The 18,085-nt window shown below is 35.5% G+C and overlaps 1 protein-coding gene across 2 annotated transcripts in view; it reads left to right on the forward strand.

Moving 5' to 3' along the window:
* Positions 1–18,085, forward strand: part of PLPP1 (phospholipid phosphatase 1) — an 85,759-nt gene that overhangs the window by 25,157 nt on the left and 42,517 nt on the right. Inside the window, exon 2 of one of the 2 annotated variants that reach the window (XM_039244535.1) lies at positions 3,069–3,223. The exons of the other annotated variant lie outside the window; for it this stretch is intronic. Coding sequence (XP_039100466.1) covers positions 3,069–3,223 — 155 coding nt within the window. The remainder of the gene's footprint in view (positions 1–3,068; positions 3,224–18,085) is intronic. 2 annotated transcript variants of the gene reach the window in all.

Consider the following 18,085-nt stretch of genomic DNA (forward strand, 5'->3'; position numbering starts at 1 on the left):
GAAGTTTCTTCAGAACGATTATTGAGTGTTATTGTAGATGGTATATTATTAAAATAAAAGGGTACCCTTTTTTCTCAGACCTCATAGACTACTCAGTTCCCACCCTCCTTAATGTCTCAGTATTTGACATTTTACCTTTCTAGATACAGACTTGATACTCTAAGTTACTTCTGTTGGCTTTTGTATCACAACATTGCCTTATTCCTCTTGTTCATTCTTTGCCAAGAATGGCCAGTATGTGCTACTGAATGAAACAGATATAGCCCCTGCCCTCTAGAGCATGTAGTCGTCTTGTCTTCCTTCCTACAGTCTCTGTTCATGATTTCACTATAGATATTAGTCGTTAGCTGATTGTTTTGTCTCTGTTAGTTTTGATTGATTGTTTTATCTGTTAGTTTTGATTTTGGCTGTTTCTGAACTGTCCTCTGCAGGCTATCCCTTGCCTTAAGTTACCACTTCTGATGCCAAGAACTTGCATATCTCTCCCTATTTCTGATTGTTATCCATTATTCATTTAGCCTTTTAGTGACTTTTTATTTAGAGCCAACTGTGTGTGTGCCTAGCACAAAGGATACAAGAATGATAGAGTCTTTGCCTTGAAGTTGCTGACAGAATGTCAGAAGCAATATATAATACCCTGTGATAGATAAGTCTTTAAGGTGCCATGGAGACAGGTAAGTAGGACCTGCCTGCCTTGGACTGAAGGAGAAATGAGAGGGCAAGTATCCCCATTAGAAGGCTGAACATATATGAAGCCACCTAGGGTTTTGAAAACATAGTATGTTCAGGTAACAGCAAATGGCTCAGTGTGGCTGGAGTCTTAAGGGCTGCATGGGGAAAAGTGAAAGATGAGGCCAGGCATTAAGAAGTTACCAGATTACCCCAAAGGCAATATTCTCAATAATACTAAGCTGATTTTCTTTCATCTTACACCACCTTCCACTGCCAGCTTCACATTTCTGTTACTGGGACTACCATTCTGTTTCCAAACCCTGAAGTGTCATCTTCAGGTCTGCCTCAGTAATTGTGACTAAGCATGAAGTTGAGTCATTTCTATATTCAGAACACTCTTTCATGCATCCTCGTCTATTTTCACTGTAAACACACTACTTATCAGTTACTCCCTGGATTGTTTCAAAGCTACATGAAATGTTCACCTTTCTACCTTTTTTTTTTTTAAGTGAATCTCACATCCTTTATTTTACCCTATTGCTGATCCTGACTGTACAGAGAGCACAGTGATATTTTACTTCCAACAGGAAAAGACCTCTTTTAGGCCAGTATTTTAAATACTTAATTCTTTTTATTAAACACAAAAATCTCAAGCACTAATTCTTCTGTTAAAAACCACAGAATTGACGAATTAAGAGTAATCTGTCGCAAAGAACATTTTATTCCATTAATTTTGAGTTTTTATTATGAACATAATACATATTGTATCCTGAACAAGCTTTTCCAAATAACATGTCCCCCCTCTCCTGGCCTTACCTTCTTGTCACAGTTGTAATTTCTTAGTTTATCCAGATCACAGGCCTCCTTGGGAGGCCATATATACATGGAGTCTGGAATCAGCCTGTGTTGGAATCCTGAGTCTACTATTTATTAGTTTCAGCAAGGTCTGCATTTGTCTAAGCCTCATAATAACTTTATGTGAAAAATGGGAGAAGTGCTATTGCCTACAGGGTTGTAGGTAAGGATGGAGTTGCTCAGCGTAGCCTAGTGCCCGGCATGTGTGAGCACGCAATACATGTTCGCTATAAATGTTATATACCTTGAGAAACCCCTAGCTCATTCATTCCCCCTGTGCTTGTTAGTGCCACCTCGTGCTAGCATGCTTCCCTGTACCATGAAATGCTCTCCTTGAGCCCCTCCTCGGTGCTTTGGTTTACGTGCTATTACAAGTTCAGCTCAGCTGCTTTTTGAAACCATCGTCTTTTCTAATTACTTGGGTTCACGTTGACCTCTGAATTCCTATAGGACCTTTTATACCATTTAGGAAATTAGCTATACTTTCTTTTTATGGTATGTCTTTGTAAATTTACAACAGTAAAATTCATTTTTTGTTGCACATTTTATGAGTTTTGACAAATGCTTAGAGTTATGGATAACTATCAGATTTAAGATACAGAACAATTTCATCACCCCCTAAAAGTTTATCTTGGTGTTCCTTTTTAAACCATTTCCTCTAGTATACATTCTGTGTCTACAAATACAGTTTAGCCTCTTTAACCTAGGATCTGTTTTATGCTAGTTTGTCTATGTATGACCTAGGTTAGTATTGAGCATATAGTGAGTAGGTACTTGACTGTTTGAATTGTATAAAACAAAGCATAAAAACATGGTTAACTTGAACATATGACAAAGCTACTAACTTATTTAACTTCTTTTTGGTCTTTCATTTTATTTGGGTGAAAAATACCATTTTTCCCGTATAACTTGCTAAAGCGATTTGGAGCCTTGCCAGGGCTAATAAAAATCATTTTAAACTTATCTTTGGGAAAAAAAAGGGCTAGTTTCTTTCAATTTTTGTTATCAGATGTACTTACGGTTTCTTTTTTTTCCTAATCCTATTTATTTACATTTTAATGTGAAACAAAATTTTCTCTCTTTCCCTTCCTTGACTGTTTTTGGCTGTTGTGATATTACTGATAATTAAATGTATTTACAGAGGTTTCCTTTTTTTTTCCTTAAACATATTTAAGATATTGAACAATTCAATTAAAAATAAGTTAATCACAAAATGTAAAATATACAACCTTCTTGTTTTTTCAGCTTAATTTTTCCATGGGCCAAGTTTGCTCCTTTCCCTGGGGATTTCTTTTATTGAATGTTTTTAATATCAGAGGTCAACGCAAGTAAGAGAATTTATACTTGATAAAGGTGGGGCTGATATGAACAAGCTAATGCTGCATGGTTTCCTTAATCTTCACTCTTGGGAATTTTGGAATATTGATCTTTTCAAAAAGTACCAAATACAGTTAAGATTTGCATCCCATTCAGTAGACTTTACTTCCTAATGAAGTGAATTGAATTTAACCATGTGTGTCTTTTTTTCCCTTCCCCAACAGCTTCCATGCCTATGGCTGTTCTAAATTTGGGCCAAATATATCCATTTCAGAGAGGCTTTTTCTGTAAAGACAACAGCATCCAGTATCCGTACCATGACAGTACCGTCACAACCACTGTCCTCAACACAGTGGGGCTTGCTTTACCCATTTTCTCTGTAAGTAAATTAATAAGTAGGTAGTGATGGGTATGTTGTGCGGCGGTTGGATAAGGTGATGGAGTTGGGGTGGGAGTAAATCTATAGTACTATCTTCACCAGTGTTGATATGGTGAATGACTGAGGAGTATACCCACAGTTTTAATCTAGAGACAGTGTTAACTTCAGTTAAAGGAGGATGTTACCCAAAACAACTTGATGTCATTCTGAAGCATTATAGAGTGATTATTTTACAGTGGAAGGGTTCATTTAAGTCATTTGGGCCAACTCCTTCCAGTACATCTGTGAAGAAACTTAGGCCCAGACACTTGCTTAAGCTGTTTTATGGCAGAGCTAAAACTAAGATTATGCTTATTTTATCCTACTTTAAATGAAAATTGAAGCCATAAAAAAGGAGATAGAGTTACTTATTAAAATTGAGAAAACAGTTCAGCACAAGGAATATAAATACATATGCAAAATAAAATCCTCAGAATACATCAAAACTTACTATTTTTAAAGTTGTACTGACCTAGATAGTTCATTGGTTTATAGGATAATTTTGATTTTTATTTTTTTAAATAACTGGAAACTTTCCTTCTAGGTTAAGTTTCACAAATGAGGGTTAGGATTATTGGCCCTTGAGATTTTGTGATTACTTTCTTTTATTTATATATTTTTTTCATGATTACTTTTTTTTTATTCTTGGCTGTGATTCCTGAATCTTGCCTTTCCCTGTTTCTCTTTATGTGACTTGGAAATAGAAGAGAAGGAGCAGAGATTTACCTCCTTGACTGTCTTGGGGGTGGAGCAGTTGCTAGTATATTTCTCCTTTTGACCAGTTGTCTTTTGGCAGTTGGCACTGTAGGACAGGTTAGCTTTTCTTTCCCTATTTTGCCCTGATGGCTGAGGATAATAATCTAAACTAGTTCTTTGGTTCTCTGTTTCATACTCGAGTTCTTTTTTTTCTTTTTCCCTAGCAGATTTTTGTATTGTTTTGTTTGTTTTTGGATGGTCTTTAGCACTATATTGTGGAAGGTAAAGGGGACTGGGTATTTGTGGTGTATCAACACATACTAAACATTTCCTTATATTTTCTACACATTCTAATTTGATAGTAAGTACTTTGATAGGATTAAAGGAGGAGAAAAATCTGGGATTTAGTTTAAGGAGATAATTAATTTTTCCCTAAAAAGTAATTTCCATTATAACTGAGAACTTCTGTTTTAGGCTTCAGGCTGATGAAACATTGCACAGCAAAGCATATAGTATTACTACTCAGATGAAAATACACCGTACTGTCTTACTGTAACTGTACTTTGTATAAAGTGCGACGTGTTTATTGCAGCTGTTATTTTGAGCAGCTGTAACCAGATAAAATTTTTAAAAACTACCCCTCTATTTGAGGAGATAATTGCTTGAATATCAGGAAGTTACTTTTAGTTATTTGACTTAGTGCATTTTATCTTTTTATTTAAAATGGCTAATTATAAAAATAATAGATACTCATTTCTGAGTTTAAGAAAATCTGTTATGTAAAGGAAAAAGAAATCACCCTTAGTTCTACCACCTGAAGATAATTAATATTTTGATGTAATTTACTTTAGTTGGACATTTTGTTAGGTCATTATGAGCACATTGGAAATTCTGTTTTGTTCCTTGTTTTTTACTATTTTAATGACATTTTTGAGTTATTAATGAATATCAAGCACCTTTTAAGTTAATAGCAATAAAGCTAAATTTTTAAAAAACAATAGGCAAACACTTGGATAGGAATCCTTGAGTTCTTGAATAATTTGCATAAGGTTGCTATTGAGTGAAGTGACCTGGAAGTTATTATAATGCAAATTTATTTATATTAAAAGAAGTGGTAGTATTTGGCCAGTTTCTGGGCCTTAAATGTGCTGATAGCTTGTGGGTTACTGTGTGGGGATTCTTGCAAATTCCTAGGGTAGATTCGTTTATTTGTTGTTTTAATAATTTATATATACCATCAGATGTAGAAGAGAATTTTTTTTTATGTTTTATTTATTTCTGAGAGAGAGAGAGACAGCGTGAGCAGAGGAGGGTCAGAGAGAGAGAGGGAGACACAGAATCTGAAGCAGGTTCCAGGCTCTGAGCTAGCTGTCAGCATAGAGCCTGACGCGGGGCTTAAACCCATGAACCGTGAGATCATGACCTGAGCCAGAGTTGGTCGCTTAACTGACTGAACCACCCAGGCACCCCTGTAGAAGACAATTTTATTTTCTATAAAGTGATTTGTGTTTGGCATAAATTAATATGCGTATATACTTTATAATTTGATGAGTACTAAGATTTTAAAGCTGTGACTTTTTGTCTTACAATCTGAGATCTATAATCTTTTTTTTTTTTTTTAATGCATTCTGTACTTATCAGCTAATCAAAAAAGATGCAACATTCAGAACAGTATAGATTTCTATTTTTTTGGTCTTAAGGTTTTTTTGGGAGGGTTTTAAGGATCCACTTTTTATTTGAATTAGTTTTTTTTCCTCTCCTTTTGGCTTCATGTAAGCTTATCTTCCCCCTCTGTAATTCCTCATGCATTACTTTCATAAACTTACATCTCTGGAAAGAAATAAAATCTTGAATTAGTATGCATACTTTCAGAGTAATGATAGTAATGATAAAGTAAGTGTTAAATCCCAAATCCCTGTGTTGCAATGAATCAGTAGACTTTTTCTAGAGTTTAAAGTATCCGCAGTTTGGAAATAGAAAACTGTTTTCTATGTTTAATGGGTTATTTTACATTTACTTGAGTAGTTAGTGTGAGTATTTCTTATTTTAGGTTTCTTTTTTGTGGGGGTAGGGGGGCTGGAACTTTTTTTTTAGGTCTTGATTGCTCCGTGGTATAACCTTGTAGTAAAATGTTTAGCCTAAGATAATGGTATAGACTATTTTCTGTGGCCAGCTTATAAACTCCTAAAGAGACACTGTTATTCACAGTGATGTAAACTGTATCATGACAAACTACAGATACATTTAGATATATGTGAAAAAGGCTTAAACTGTTTATATATAAGTTTTCGTATAACCTAGTGAGAAACAGATGAGTGCTCCAAAGTAAAGTAAGCAATGGGCATGTACAGAAAGTTGTCAGTGGAAGACAAAAATTGCCAAAAAATATTTTTAAAAAGGTGTGATTTCTTAAAAAATCGAAAGTTCATTTTAACATTATTTTATTTATTTATTTTTTTAAAGTTTATTTATTTATTTTGAGAGAGAGAGAGTGTGAGTGAGGGAGGGGCAGCAAGAGAGGGAGACAGGGAATCCCAAGCAGGCTCTGTGCAGGCAGCATGCAGATTCTGAGGAGGGGCTTGAACTTGTGAAACTGTGAGATCATGACCTGAGCCAAAATCAAGAGGCAGACCACTTAACTGGCTGCACCACCTGGGGTGCCCCAAAGGAGTTCATTTTAAAGCAACACTGATAAAATGGTTTGGCTTGTTACATTGGCAAAGGTAAGATCTTTCCCTAGCTTGTCAAGTGTAGAAAACAAGTATTCTCCTATCCAAAGGTGGCAGGAGTATAAATTCATATAAGAAGAATATATGATTAAACATAGAAAGTTTCAAATAGTTTACCCTAAGGAAATAGTACTAGTTTCATGCAGAGAATTAGTTATAAGAATGTTTATTACAACATTATTTTTTTGTAGCAGAAAATTGGAAATAAATTAGTTCTGCTTTAGAGACTGTTTATGATTTACCCCAGTAAATATTTATTGGCCTAGAAAGATCTCTTTAGTGTATTAACTGGGAAGGAGAAGCAGAAGAGTAGTAGTGGTTCTCTCTGAATAGTGAAATTATTAGTATATTATTTCATTTTATCTCTCATTTTTCCTATTTTATTTCCTCCCATGAACATATACTATTTTTAAAATAAGGAAGGCTATTTAAAAAATTTTTAAGACCCACTAGAAATTTTCCCATTTTCATTTTGATAAGCATGAAGCTTAACTGTCCAAACTGTATATCCATTTTTACATAGTTGTTCCAGAAGCTTAAGTATTCTGTTTGTGGCTTTAGTTTTGTCTGTCTCCAAGAAAGTATCAAAAGAAAAGATTTAAATAATGATTAAAAAAAGTTTTTTTAATGTTTATTTTTGAGAGAGACAGAGTGTGAGCAGGGAGGGGTAGAGAGAGAGGGAGACACAGAATCTGAAGTAGACTCCAGGCTCTGAGCCTTCAGCACAGAGCCCAACATGGGACTGTGAGATCATGACTTGAGCCGAAGTTGGACGCTTAACCACCTGAGCCACCCAGGTGTCCCTAAATATTTTGAAGATGCATAATAATTCAAAATAAAAATTCCACTCTTTGTCCTTGTTGGGTTGTCTGTGGACTTGAGTGGATCTACTGATAAACTCATATCTATCTCCTTGAAGACAGAAATTTTGTCTCCCATAGCAGTATACTATTATCCAATTCTGACACTAACCACCCAGAATTGGCATTAGATTCCGCTGGTTTAAGGTCATCGTCCCTTGCCCTTGCTTTAGTTGTCAGCTGTAACTTTGAGGGTCCCCAGGTCACCCACACTTCTAACCAACAGGCTACAAACCTAGAGGAATTTCCATGACTCCTTACCCTCCAAGACTGCCCTCACTTCAGATGTCTGTCACAAGTTTGGGGGTTTCCAGGCCACGTACTTTTGATCAGTCTACTACAAATTTAGAGGTTCCCAGGACCTCAAGTGAAATGGAGTGTGGAGGGCCATGAATGCTGAACTTCTGTCCCTTCTCCTAGTGAAGTCAAGGCTTTTCACCCTCCTAGTGCTCTGATGTATTCATCAAGCTTCAACTGTCCGGTGTTTTTGTTGGGGTTTCATTTATTTCATTCATATTTGATTAGGTATGATTGACTGAATCCTTGGCCATCTGATTGAGCCTCAATCTCCAGTCCCCTTCCCTTTCCTAGGGCTCCAAACTCCATCCATCAAATCACTTGGTTGATCTTTCTGGTGACCAGCACTCCATTGTGAGTCATCTTGTCAGCATAAACTCAGGTGTGATCTAATGGGTTCTCAATAACAAAGGTATTCCTGTTACTCAGGAAATTGCAGGAATTTAGTCTCCTAGGAACCAGAGACAAAAGCCAGTCAGTTCTTTGTTATAGACACATCTTTGTATCTTTAACTCTATGGACTTGGTGTCTTGGACACAATTCAGCATTCACATGTTGGTTAATAAAGAATAATTTTAAGAAGTTTTCGTTTTTCCCTTTATGTCTACCAACCAAAGTTTACTGAGGAAATTGACGTTTTCTCCCTAACAAGGTTTCTATTATTAAAGAAAACGTGGTGTTGACGCTTATTAAAATGGTGAGGCAGACTTTATTCAAGATTATTGCAGTAGGAATGAGAGATGGATCTCACCTCTGAATACAACAGAGACAAATAGGGATTTATAGCCAAGGAGCAGTGTGTGAAGGTCAGGAGATCGAAAATTACTAACAAAAGACATCAAGGGTAGTGAGTTTTTTTTAAAACTGACCTGATAGGATTCTTCTTCAAGGTATACCAGGACCAGATTGCTTTTCATGCTATGTTTGGAAAAGGTAATGTGTAAATTTGATATATTAATGATTGTATATCCATTTAAGAAAACATATTTTGATAAATCTGAATTCATATTGGATGTACTTAAAGAAAAGTTACATTTCTTTATTAAGAATTAAGTATGCTTAATATGCTTTATTAAGCATATTAAGTATATGCTGCTGATTATGAAAACTGAGGCTCTCTTAGTTGCATAGTAGCCAAGCTTACTGAATTTCACTGTTGTTTCCCATGACTTTTTAAGGGATTGTTTGTAAAAAAATATCTTCTCATAAAATCTTAAAAATAGTTTCAGGGATTGTTATGGAATGCCTTTGCTAAGGTTAAGGGGTGAACAACTATTGCTTCACATGCTGAGCACAGCTCTCCTAAATTAGTACACATTATTTTCTATCTTTTCTATTGAATGTATCTTGACAAATCTGCAGGATTTAAAGGGATTGAATGTTATTTCTAGATGAGAGCCCTGAATTTTGAGAAGCCCTGAAATCTCTTTCCCTAAATGAGTTTCATCAATGAGTTATATGCGATAAGAAAATTGAAATTAAAATGTTGATTTTGCTTACCATAGGAATTAAGTCTTCTTACCATCTAAACTTGTTTTTAGAGTTCTATTTCCTCCCCACACTTATATCTACTTACCACCCCTCACTTTTTCAAGCAAAAGGAACATAATTTTTTATTTAAATGTTTGTTTTTGAAAGAGCAAGAGACAAGGCACAAGCTGGGGGGAGGGTCAGAGAGAGAGGGAGATACAGAATCTGAAGCAGCTCTAGGCCCTGAGCTGTTAGCACAGAACCCGACGCAAGACTCAATTCGATGAACCGTGAGATCATGACCTAAGCCGATGTCAGATGCTTAACCTGAGCCACCCAGGCACCCCAGAAGGGACAGAATTTCATTTGGTGAACACTGAGTTGGCAAAATGGCCAAATATAAATATATTTTTGATGGATAGAATGACATTAATATGCAGTTAAGAAATTAAAAAAAGGTCAAATTTATCTTATATATATATATATTTTTTATAAAGTTTATTTTGGGAGAGTGAGTGAGTGATAACAAGTGCGGGAGGGGCTGAGAGAGAGAGGGGCAGAGAGAAGAGAAACAGGGAGAGAAGGAGAGAGAATCCCAACCAGGCTCCAAGCTGTCAGTACAGAGCCCGACACGGGGCTCAATCTCAAAACTGTGAGATCATGACTTTAGCTGAAATCAAGAGTAGATGCTCAACCAACTGAGCCACCCAGGGGCCCCAAATTTATCTTCTTTACGTTAACTCTCAAACTTTTTCTTTTTTTTTTTTTTAATGTTTTTATTTATTTCTAGGAGAGAGAGAGACAGCGTGAGCAGGGGAGGGTCAGAGAGAGAGGGAGTCACAGACTGAAACAGGCTCCAGGCTCTGAGCTGGCAGTCAGCACAGAGCCCGATGCGGGGCTCGAACCCACGAACCGCGAGATCATGACCTAAGCGAAAGTCGGACACTTAACCGACTAAGCCACCCAGGCGCCCCACTCTCAACCTTTTTCTAAAACAGACTAATTTCTTTTTTGCAAACTTCTCATCTCTGAATATTTGGAAATATTTGCATAGTGATAACCTGTATTTTTTTTCATTATGGACTAAAGAGTCTGAAGGCAGAGTATGTCAGTATGACTTATTTTGGAAGTATCATCTGACATGTTTTAGATAAAAGTGTAATTTGGGGTGCTTGGCTGACTTAGTGAAGCATGCAACTCTTGATCTCAGGGTCATGAGTTCAAGTCCATGTGTGGCCTGGAGTTTACTTAAAAAAAAGTGTAAGCATTTGTATTAATATTTCATTAATTTATTTTTTCTTTCATAAATAGTATTTTGAAAACTCTAGATGGGGATGTTATGTACTTTTTTGGAAACTGGTTGAACCCATGACACTGTTTCTTTGAAAACTTTTTTTGTAATTGAAAATAAATTTATACCTTGGATTTGGCAGTGAGTTTTTAGATAATAGTGCGAAAAGCCTGGTCCTTGAAGTAAATAATTGAGGTTTGTCTTCATTAAAATTAAAAAGCTCTGCTCTGTGTGTAGTATAGCCACAGACTGATGGAAAGTATTTATAAAATACATACCTGGGAAGGACTTTATTTGAAATATACAAAGAACTCTTAAAACTCAACAATAAGTAAACAAACAACCTAATCAAAAAGTAGGGAAAAGATCTGAACAGTCACCTCACCGAAGTAGATATACAGATGGCAAGTAAACATGAAATAATGGTCAGTATCTTAGTTCGTTAGGGAATTGTAAATTAAAACAGTGAGATACAACTATGCACCTATCAGAATGGTTAAAATTCAAAACACAGCAGCAACTGCTGGTTAGGATGAAGAGAAACGGAAGTTCTCATCCATTGCTGTTGGGATTGTAAAATGGTACAGCCACTTTGGAAGACAGTATGTTACTTTCTTAGAAAACTAATCATAATCTTAATCATATGATCTAACAGTTGTGCTCCTAGGTATTTATCCAAATGAATTAAACATTTTATGTCCACACAAAGCACATAGTGTTTACAGCAACAGCTTTATTCATAACTACGGAAACTTCTAAGCTCCTGAAATGTCCTTCAGTAGTTGAATGTGGTATGTTCATATGATGAAATATTATACAGAGCTATCGAGCCATAAAAAGACATGGAAGAATCTTAAATGCATAAAGTGAACTGAAAGAAGCCAATCTGAAAAAGCTACATACTGTATGATTCCAACTATATGAGATTCTTGAAAAGGCAAACCTCTGGAGACAGAAATGATCATTGGTTGCCAGGGGTTTGGGGGTGGGGACAGAGGAGGGATGAGGGATTGGAGTACAGAAGATTTTTAGGGCAGTGAAACTATTTTGTATATTATTGTGGTCGATGAATGTCATGATGTGTTCATCAAAACACATAGAATGTACAACAGAGAGACTAACCCTAATGTAAATGACAGAGTTTAGTTGATAATAATATACCCATAATATATCCGTATTGATTCATCAGTTGAAACAAAGATGTTGATAATGTGGGAAATTAACGGTTGTGGTTGTGAAGAGGGAGAATATCTTCCTGCTCAGTTTTTTTTTTAATCTAAAACTGCTTTAAAAGGTAAAGTGTTTTTAAAAAAATTAATTAAAGAAAAAATTTCATCAAGTCTAGTGAAATGTCAGTGTTTTTTGGCTAAATATTAATAATGATTGCTACAAATGATTATCCTTGTAGTTAATGAATATTTATATAATCCTAGGAATAGGATTATGTGGTAGGAAAGTAAAATTTCAGGTCTGTGCTTCATCTTATTTATGTTAACTCATAAGAATATTTTGACTTTAGATTATTGGTTCTTATCAAAGGAAAGGAGTACAAAATTGGTTGACAGTTTAATAAATAGAAGAAGATGTTTTACTTTTTGACTTAATCTAGTAAAGACTTAAATTTAGAGAACATGACAGTTACTTACAAATTCAGTGCAAGTTTTCAGGTTTTATAATGAAAAAACAAGGGAACAAGTCTTGTGACACAGTCCGATAATTAAGAATACATGTGTGGGAGATGTTTAGTACATTTTATGTAAGGGATCATTGCTGTTTCAGGTTTTATTATGCAATAAAACTTGAATAATTCAAAAATTTTTAGCATCCTGAAAACTAACAGGTTGAAGCATGTTTTCATAGTGAAGATTTTATCAAAATACAGGTTCACAGTATATTTTCCAAAACTTGGAGCCAAAACTTTTTGAATTTTTGAAAGGTTATGTGATTTGTATACCTTATGTAATGTTCTCAGCAAGAGTCTAACATATAATCAAAGACCTTAATATTTATATAATGAAATATGACTAGTCCCAATTAAGTAAGGTAAATAAGGGCTAGGGTCATTCCTCATTTGTTCACATTAAGTTTTGCTATTAGATAAGTTCAGGTAGCATTTGGCATCAAATGTTAGGAAAGAACTAGAATTTTGAGGGCTTGGGATCTTAGAGTAAAGGATCTTTAAGCCTTTTAAAGAAGACTGATTTAAAATTATTTAATTTTTTGATCATGACGTGGTTACTTTAAACAGTTATTTTAAAATCCTAAATTTAGTTTTTGTTGAGAAATAGGACCTGTGTTTAAAAGTGTAAGCTTAAAACAGCTTATGTGAAACTCATTTGTGATTGGAGTGCAGGATTGGTGATGTAAGACATAAAAAATAAGCATGTTCAACACAGTACAGGGATTTTGAATACTGCCTTATTCAGTAATTGTGAAGCTTGAGCAAAAATAGTGTCTAAAGAAGTCACTCATGAAACATTTGGTGTTTCCTGTAGCTATAAATAGTTTATGTCATGTATCTGGCTTTCTAGAAGATCACTTAATATTCTTTTGTAGCCAAATTCATGTGGGCTCCTTCTTTAAATAAGAATTAAATTCTCCAACGTTTTTATCGATTATTTTTAAGCTTTCATATTTGGAATGAGAATGAGTCTTAAAAATGACAATTTGCTGCTTTTATCATGAATCTGTGTTTCTAACGTGACAAGAAATGGAATTCTATGTTATTTGTAGAAAGAACACTTGTGTTTTTGGCCCGTGAACAGTGAGCACCAATTCAGAGCATGGTATCCGAGCAGCCTCCTTTCAGAAGGCAGGTCCCAGTCGCTGCCTTATCAGTAGCTACTCACCACCGTAGGTAGCAGCAGAGAGGAGTCTTTTTAATCAAGTGACTTTCCAATAGTTCTTGGCGTGGCTGTCTTGGCTTAGAGGGTAGAGGTGGAAATCCAATTTGTGATCCTTTTGTATCTAGAGAGATTATAAGCAGAGGTCACTGGCAGGGCCGGAAAAGTGGGATGTGTGGTCTAGTGATTCAGTGATTTTCTCAGTAGAACATGTGGTAGTTTTGAAGCACAGTGTACCAGTTGTGTGTTAAGTACACATACATATGTGTTCAATCAGATCCATTCTTAAACTTGAGTGTTAATCTGATATACCTAAAAGCATTCTTTTAGGAGCTCTCAAAATTTGAGAGAGAGAAAAAAAGAGATTTTTATATAGTTTTTCTATAATTTCTCTGCAACGTGAGGTGGGGAGTACACCCTTGTTTAATTTTAGCAGTAGACTACCTGTTTCCAGGGTAGAGAGTAATTCTGTTTCATGTGTCCCAATAAGAAAATCATGGGGCAAGGAGATGAAAAGAGTAACTACTAGCTCAGTCCGTTAGACGTCTGATTTTGGCTCAGGTCATGATATTACAGCTCATGAGTTTCAAGCCTCACCTCAGGCTATGTGCTGACAGCTCAGAGCTTGGAGCCTCCTTCGGATTCTGTGTCTCCCTCTCTCTGTCTCTGCCCCTCCCCTGCTTGTGCTTTCTCTCTCCCTCTCATAAATAATAAATGAATAAACTTAAAAAAAAAACCTGGGAAGGCATCTATTTTGTTCAGTATAGAATTTTGCTTATTCTCTTTGAAATGATTGTTATTTGGCTGCTCATTGTCTGGTTTAGAACTTTTTCCTATAGGGTAAATGGAAGGCTATGTTCTTACTGGGATGTCATTTGTGTATGAATTACTACACGGTTACAGATTTTCTTTTTTAATCTCCTCATAGCAGTTTTCTGAGGGTGGTAGGTATTTTTCCTTTATAGCTACCAAAGGGCAGAGTTGGGACATTTTAACCTCAAGTCTGTCTTACTCTGTAGATCACATTCTTTTTGACAGTACTTCATTGTCTTCATTGTGGAGTGGGTCTGTTTTGATGAAAGTGGGTAAGTCCAAAAGAGTACAGTTCTTTTGTTTTGGTTTTCTTTTATCGGTTGGAAGTTATGAATATGAATCAAGGTCGTGAAGATTAGGGAAGAGTGGCAGGAAACTTGGGTTAGTGTGATAGCCAATAAACCTAATAGTGAAGCTTGTCTCTCTATGTTGACTTTATCTGCTGGAATAGTTTCTGAATCCTAATCTAAATTCTTTAAGAGTGAAAATGTAAATCTGATTCTTGCTCTACTGCTGAAATTCAGTGTGACTTTATGTAAAATCACATAATCTGCTCATATGTATTTCTCTAACTTGAAAAAGGATGCTTTTTTTTTTTAACAGAAGGCCATGAGAAGAGGGCTTGTTTCATTGATGTCAACATCATACCGGTTTCAAAGTCTGTCCTTGTTCTTAAGAACAGGGTTCACTGATTTTGCTCTTAGTATAATACGCAAACCACTTTGGGGTTGTATTTTGGAGAAAGACACTAAATTATTCACCTTTTAATTGGAAGCAAAATGCTTTGCATATGTTTTTTCGCCTACTCTTTTTCATGGTCTAATTTTACTATTTGGGGCTTTCATAAGCTTTTCTATAGACCAACTCTAGAGCAACTCTAGAAGAACATTTGGTGGTTTATTATTCTTGATATAGTTTAGTAGCCTCCTTGAGAATCTTTCAAGAGTAAGCTGATCCTCCCCCTCCCCAAATTTAATAAGAAATTCTCAGTTGCCTTAACTTTGCTACTTCAGAGATCTGGTTCATTGTCTGTCTCAGCCATTTAATTTCTGTGATCACATCCTAGTTGATGCCATTTCTGATAACTTAAAACCCTCCACAATCTGAGTTTTAAGCATTCTGCTCTCCAATCATCTCCTTCATGGATAAACAGTTCCTCTCAGTCACCAGCAATTTACAAGTTGTAGTAGTCTTTGTCTTACTTGATCTATCAGCAGCATTCAAAAAACACTTACAGTGTTTTATTTTGAAATAATTTTAGTCTCTCATACAAGTTCCCTATTCCCTTAACCTGGCTTTTCCAATGATAACATCTTTCATAACTGTGATAAAATTCTGAGTACTATTAACTAAAATACACACCTTAATTAGATTTCACCAGTTGCTACATGCAGTTTTTTGGTGTGTGCATGTGTAAAAAATTCTATGAAATTGATTGCATGTATAGATTTGTGTAACTGTTCAGAACTGTTGATCACCCTAGAGAAACTCCCTCAGACTGTATTTTTCTAGTCACACCCTCCCCCAATCCCTAATAGTTCACAACCAATGATTTATTCTCCATCACTATAATTTTGTTAATTATGTTATATAAATAGATTCATACAGTATATATCCTTTTCAAATTGACCTTTTTTTTAAAATCCCCACTATGCCCTTAAGATCTGTTTTTTGTTTAACACATTTGATAATTGATTTTTTTTTTGCTGTTGAGTAATACATGGATGTATTGTAGTTTATTTTTCTGTTTGTTTATTTCCAGTTTTTGATTATTACAAGAAAAACTCTATGAGGTTTCATTTTTTTGTATCTGTGTATGGATGATCATTTATTCTGACATGATTTGCCAGAAGGATTCTGCTTTCTCCATTAAATTGCTTTTGTACCTTTGTAAACAACAACAGAAACAGCAGCAAAATAGTTGCCTTATACTTGAATGGTTGAAAATAAGTTGAATATAAGCTTTCATTTTTCTAGGCTAGATACCTAGTAGTGGAATTGCTGAGCCTTTTAATAAATGTTTAAGTATCTAAGAAACTGCCAACCTGTTTTCTAGAATGGCTGTATCATTTTACATTCTTATCAGAAATGTGTAAGAGGTCCATTAATTCTGCATCTTCGCCAGCACTAGTGTATTTTTATTTTAGCCATCCTTTTTTTTTTTTTCTTTTTTAATGTTTGTTTATTTTTGAGAGAGACAGAAACAGAGACAGAATCCAAACCAGGCTCCAGGTTTGTCAGCACAGACCTTGAAGCAGGGCTCGAACTCAAGAAGAATGAGATTATAATTTTTTAACTGTGGATATTCATTTATTCTGGAAGCATAAAGTCTTTTGTTGAATATGTGATTTGCAAGTATTTTTTTCCCAGTCTGTATCTTGTCTTTTCTTTCTCTGAAATGTCTTTTGAGAGTAAAAATTTTAAATTTTGATATCAAGTTTATTGGTACTTTTTTCTTTTATAGACTTGTGTTTTTGGTGTTATGTTTAGAATTCTTCACTTAATCTTATTACAAAGACTTGTAAAAATGTTTTGTTCTAGGGGTGCCTGAATGGCTAAGTTGGTTAAGTGTCTGACGCTTGATTTTGGCTCACATCATGATCTCGGCTCACGTCATGATCTCACAATTTGTGAGATTGAGCCCCCCATTGGGCTCCACACTAGGCATAGAGCTGCTTAAGATTTTCTCTCTCCCTCTCTTTCTGCCCCTCCCCTGCTCGCTCGCTCTCTCTCTCTCTCTCTCTCTCACAAAAATGTTTTCTTCTAGAAGTTTAGAGCTTTCTGTGTCGTTCTCTATATCTCTGTGATCCATTTTGTGTAAAGTTTTGAATGAAATAATGAGGTTAGGTTGAGGTCAATTTTTTTAAATGTGTATAGAGATGACCAGTTGTTTCAATACCATTTGCTGAAAAGACCCTCCTTTCTCCACTGAATGGCTTTTGTACCTTTGTGTTAAAAAAAAAAAAAAAAGTTGACTGTTGATATATTTCTAGACTTTGTTCTTGCATCATCCATATGTGTGTGTGTGTGTGTGTGTGTCTGTCTGTCTTTCCTTCCTTTTATACCACATGTCTTAATTACTGTAGCTTTATATTGGGTGGTAAAAATATAAATCGAGTAGATAAAAATCAAGTGGAGAAAAAGTTACATTTTTCTCAGAAAATTCCAGGAAGTGTGACTCCTCCAACTTTTTTTTTTTCCCAACAATTGTTTTAGCTATCAGGTTCCCTTGTCTTTTTATTTTATTTTATTTATTTATTATTATTATTATTATTTTAAATATTTTCATTTATTTCTAGGAGAGAGAGAGAGAGAGAGAGAGACAGCGTGAGCAGGGGAGGGTCAGAGAGAGAGGGAGACACAGACTCTGAAACAGGCTCCAGGCTCCGAGCTGGCAGTCAGCACAGAGCCCGACGCGGGGCTCGAACCCACGAACTGCGAGATCATGACCTAAGCGAAAGTCGGACGCCCAACCGACTAAGCCACCCAGGCGCCCCTCCCTTGTCTTTTTAGAATCAGTGTATCTACAAAAAGCAATATGGCTGGAATTTTGATAATTATTGCATTAAAGCTGTAGCTTGATTTAGGGAGAATTGACATCTTGAACTTGTTAAATCTTCCATTCATTTAGGAAAAACACTCTTTCATCACTGTTTTGTTGTTTTCAGCATACAGATCCTATATATACTTACTTAGATTTACACATGGGTATTTCAGTTTTTTGAACTGTTATTAATGGTATTGTTGGCTTTTAATTGTACATTGCTGCTATATAGATTATGATTGACCTTGCTACACAAACTTAGTAGTTCTAGGAGTTTGGG

This window comes from Hyaena hyaena, unplaced genomic scaffold, assembly GCF_003009895.1.
Source record: "Hyaena hyaena isolate Hyena2069 unplaced genomic scaffold, ASM300989v1 scaffold_241, whole genome shotgun sequence".
Classification (NCBI taxonomy): domain Eukaryota; kingdom Metazoa; phylum Chordata; class Mammalia; order Carnivora; family Hyaenidae; genus Hyaena; species Hyaena hyaena.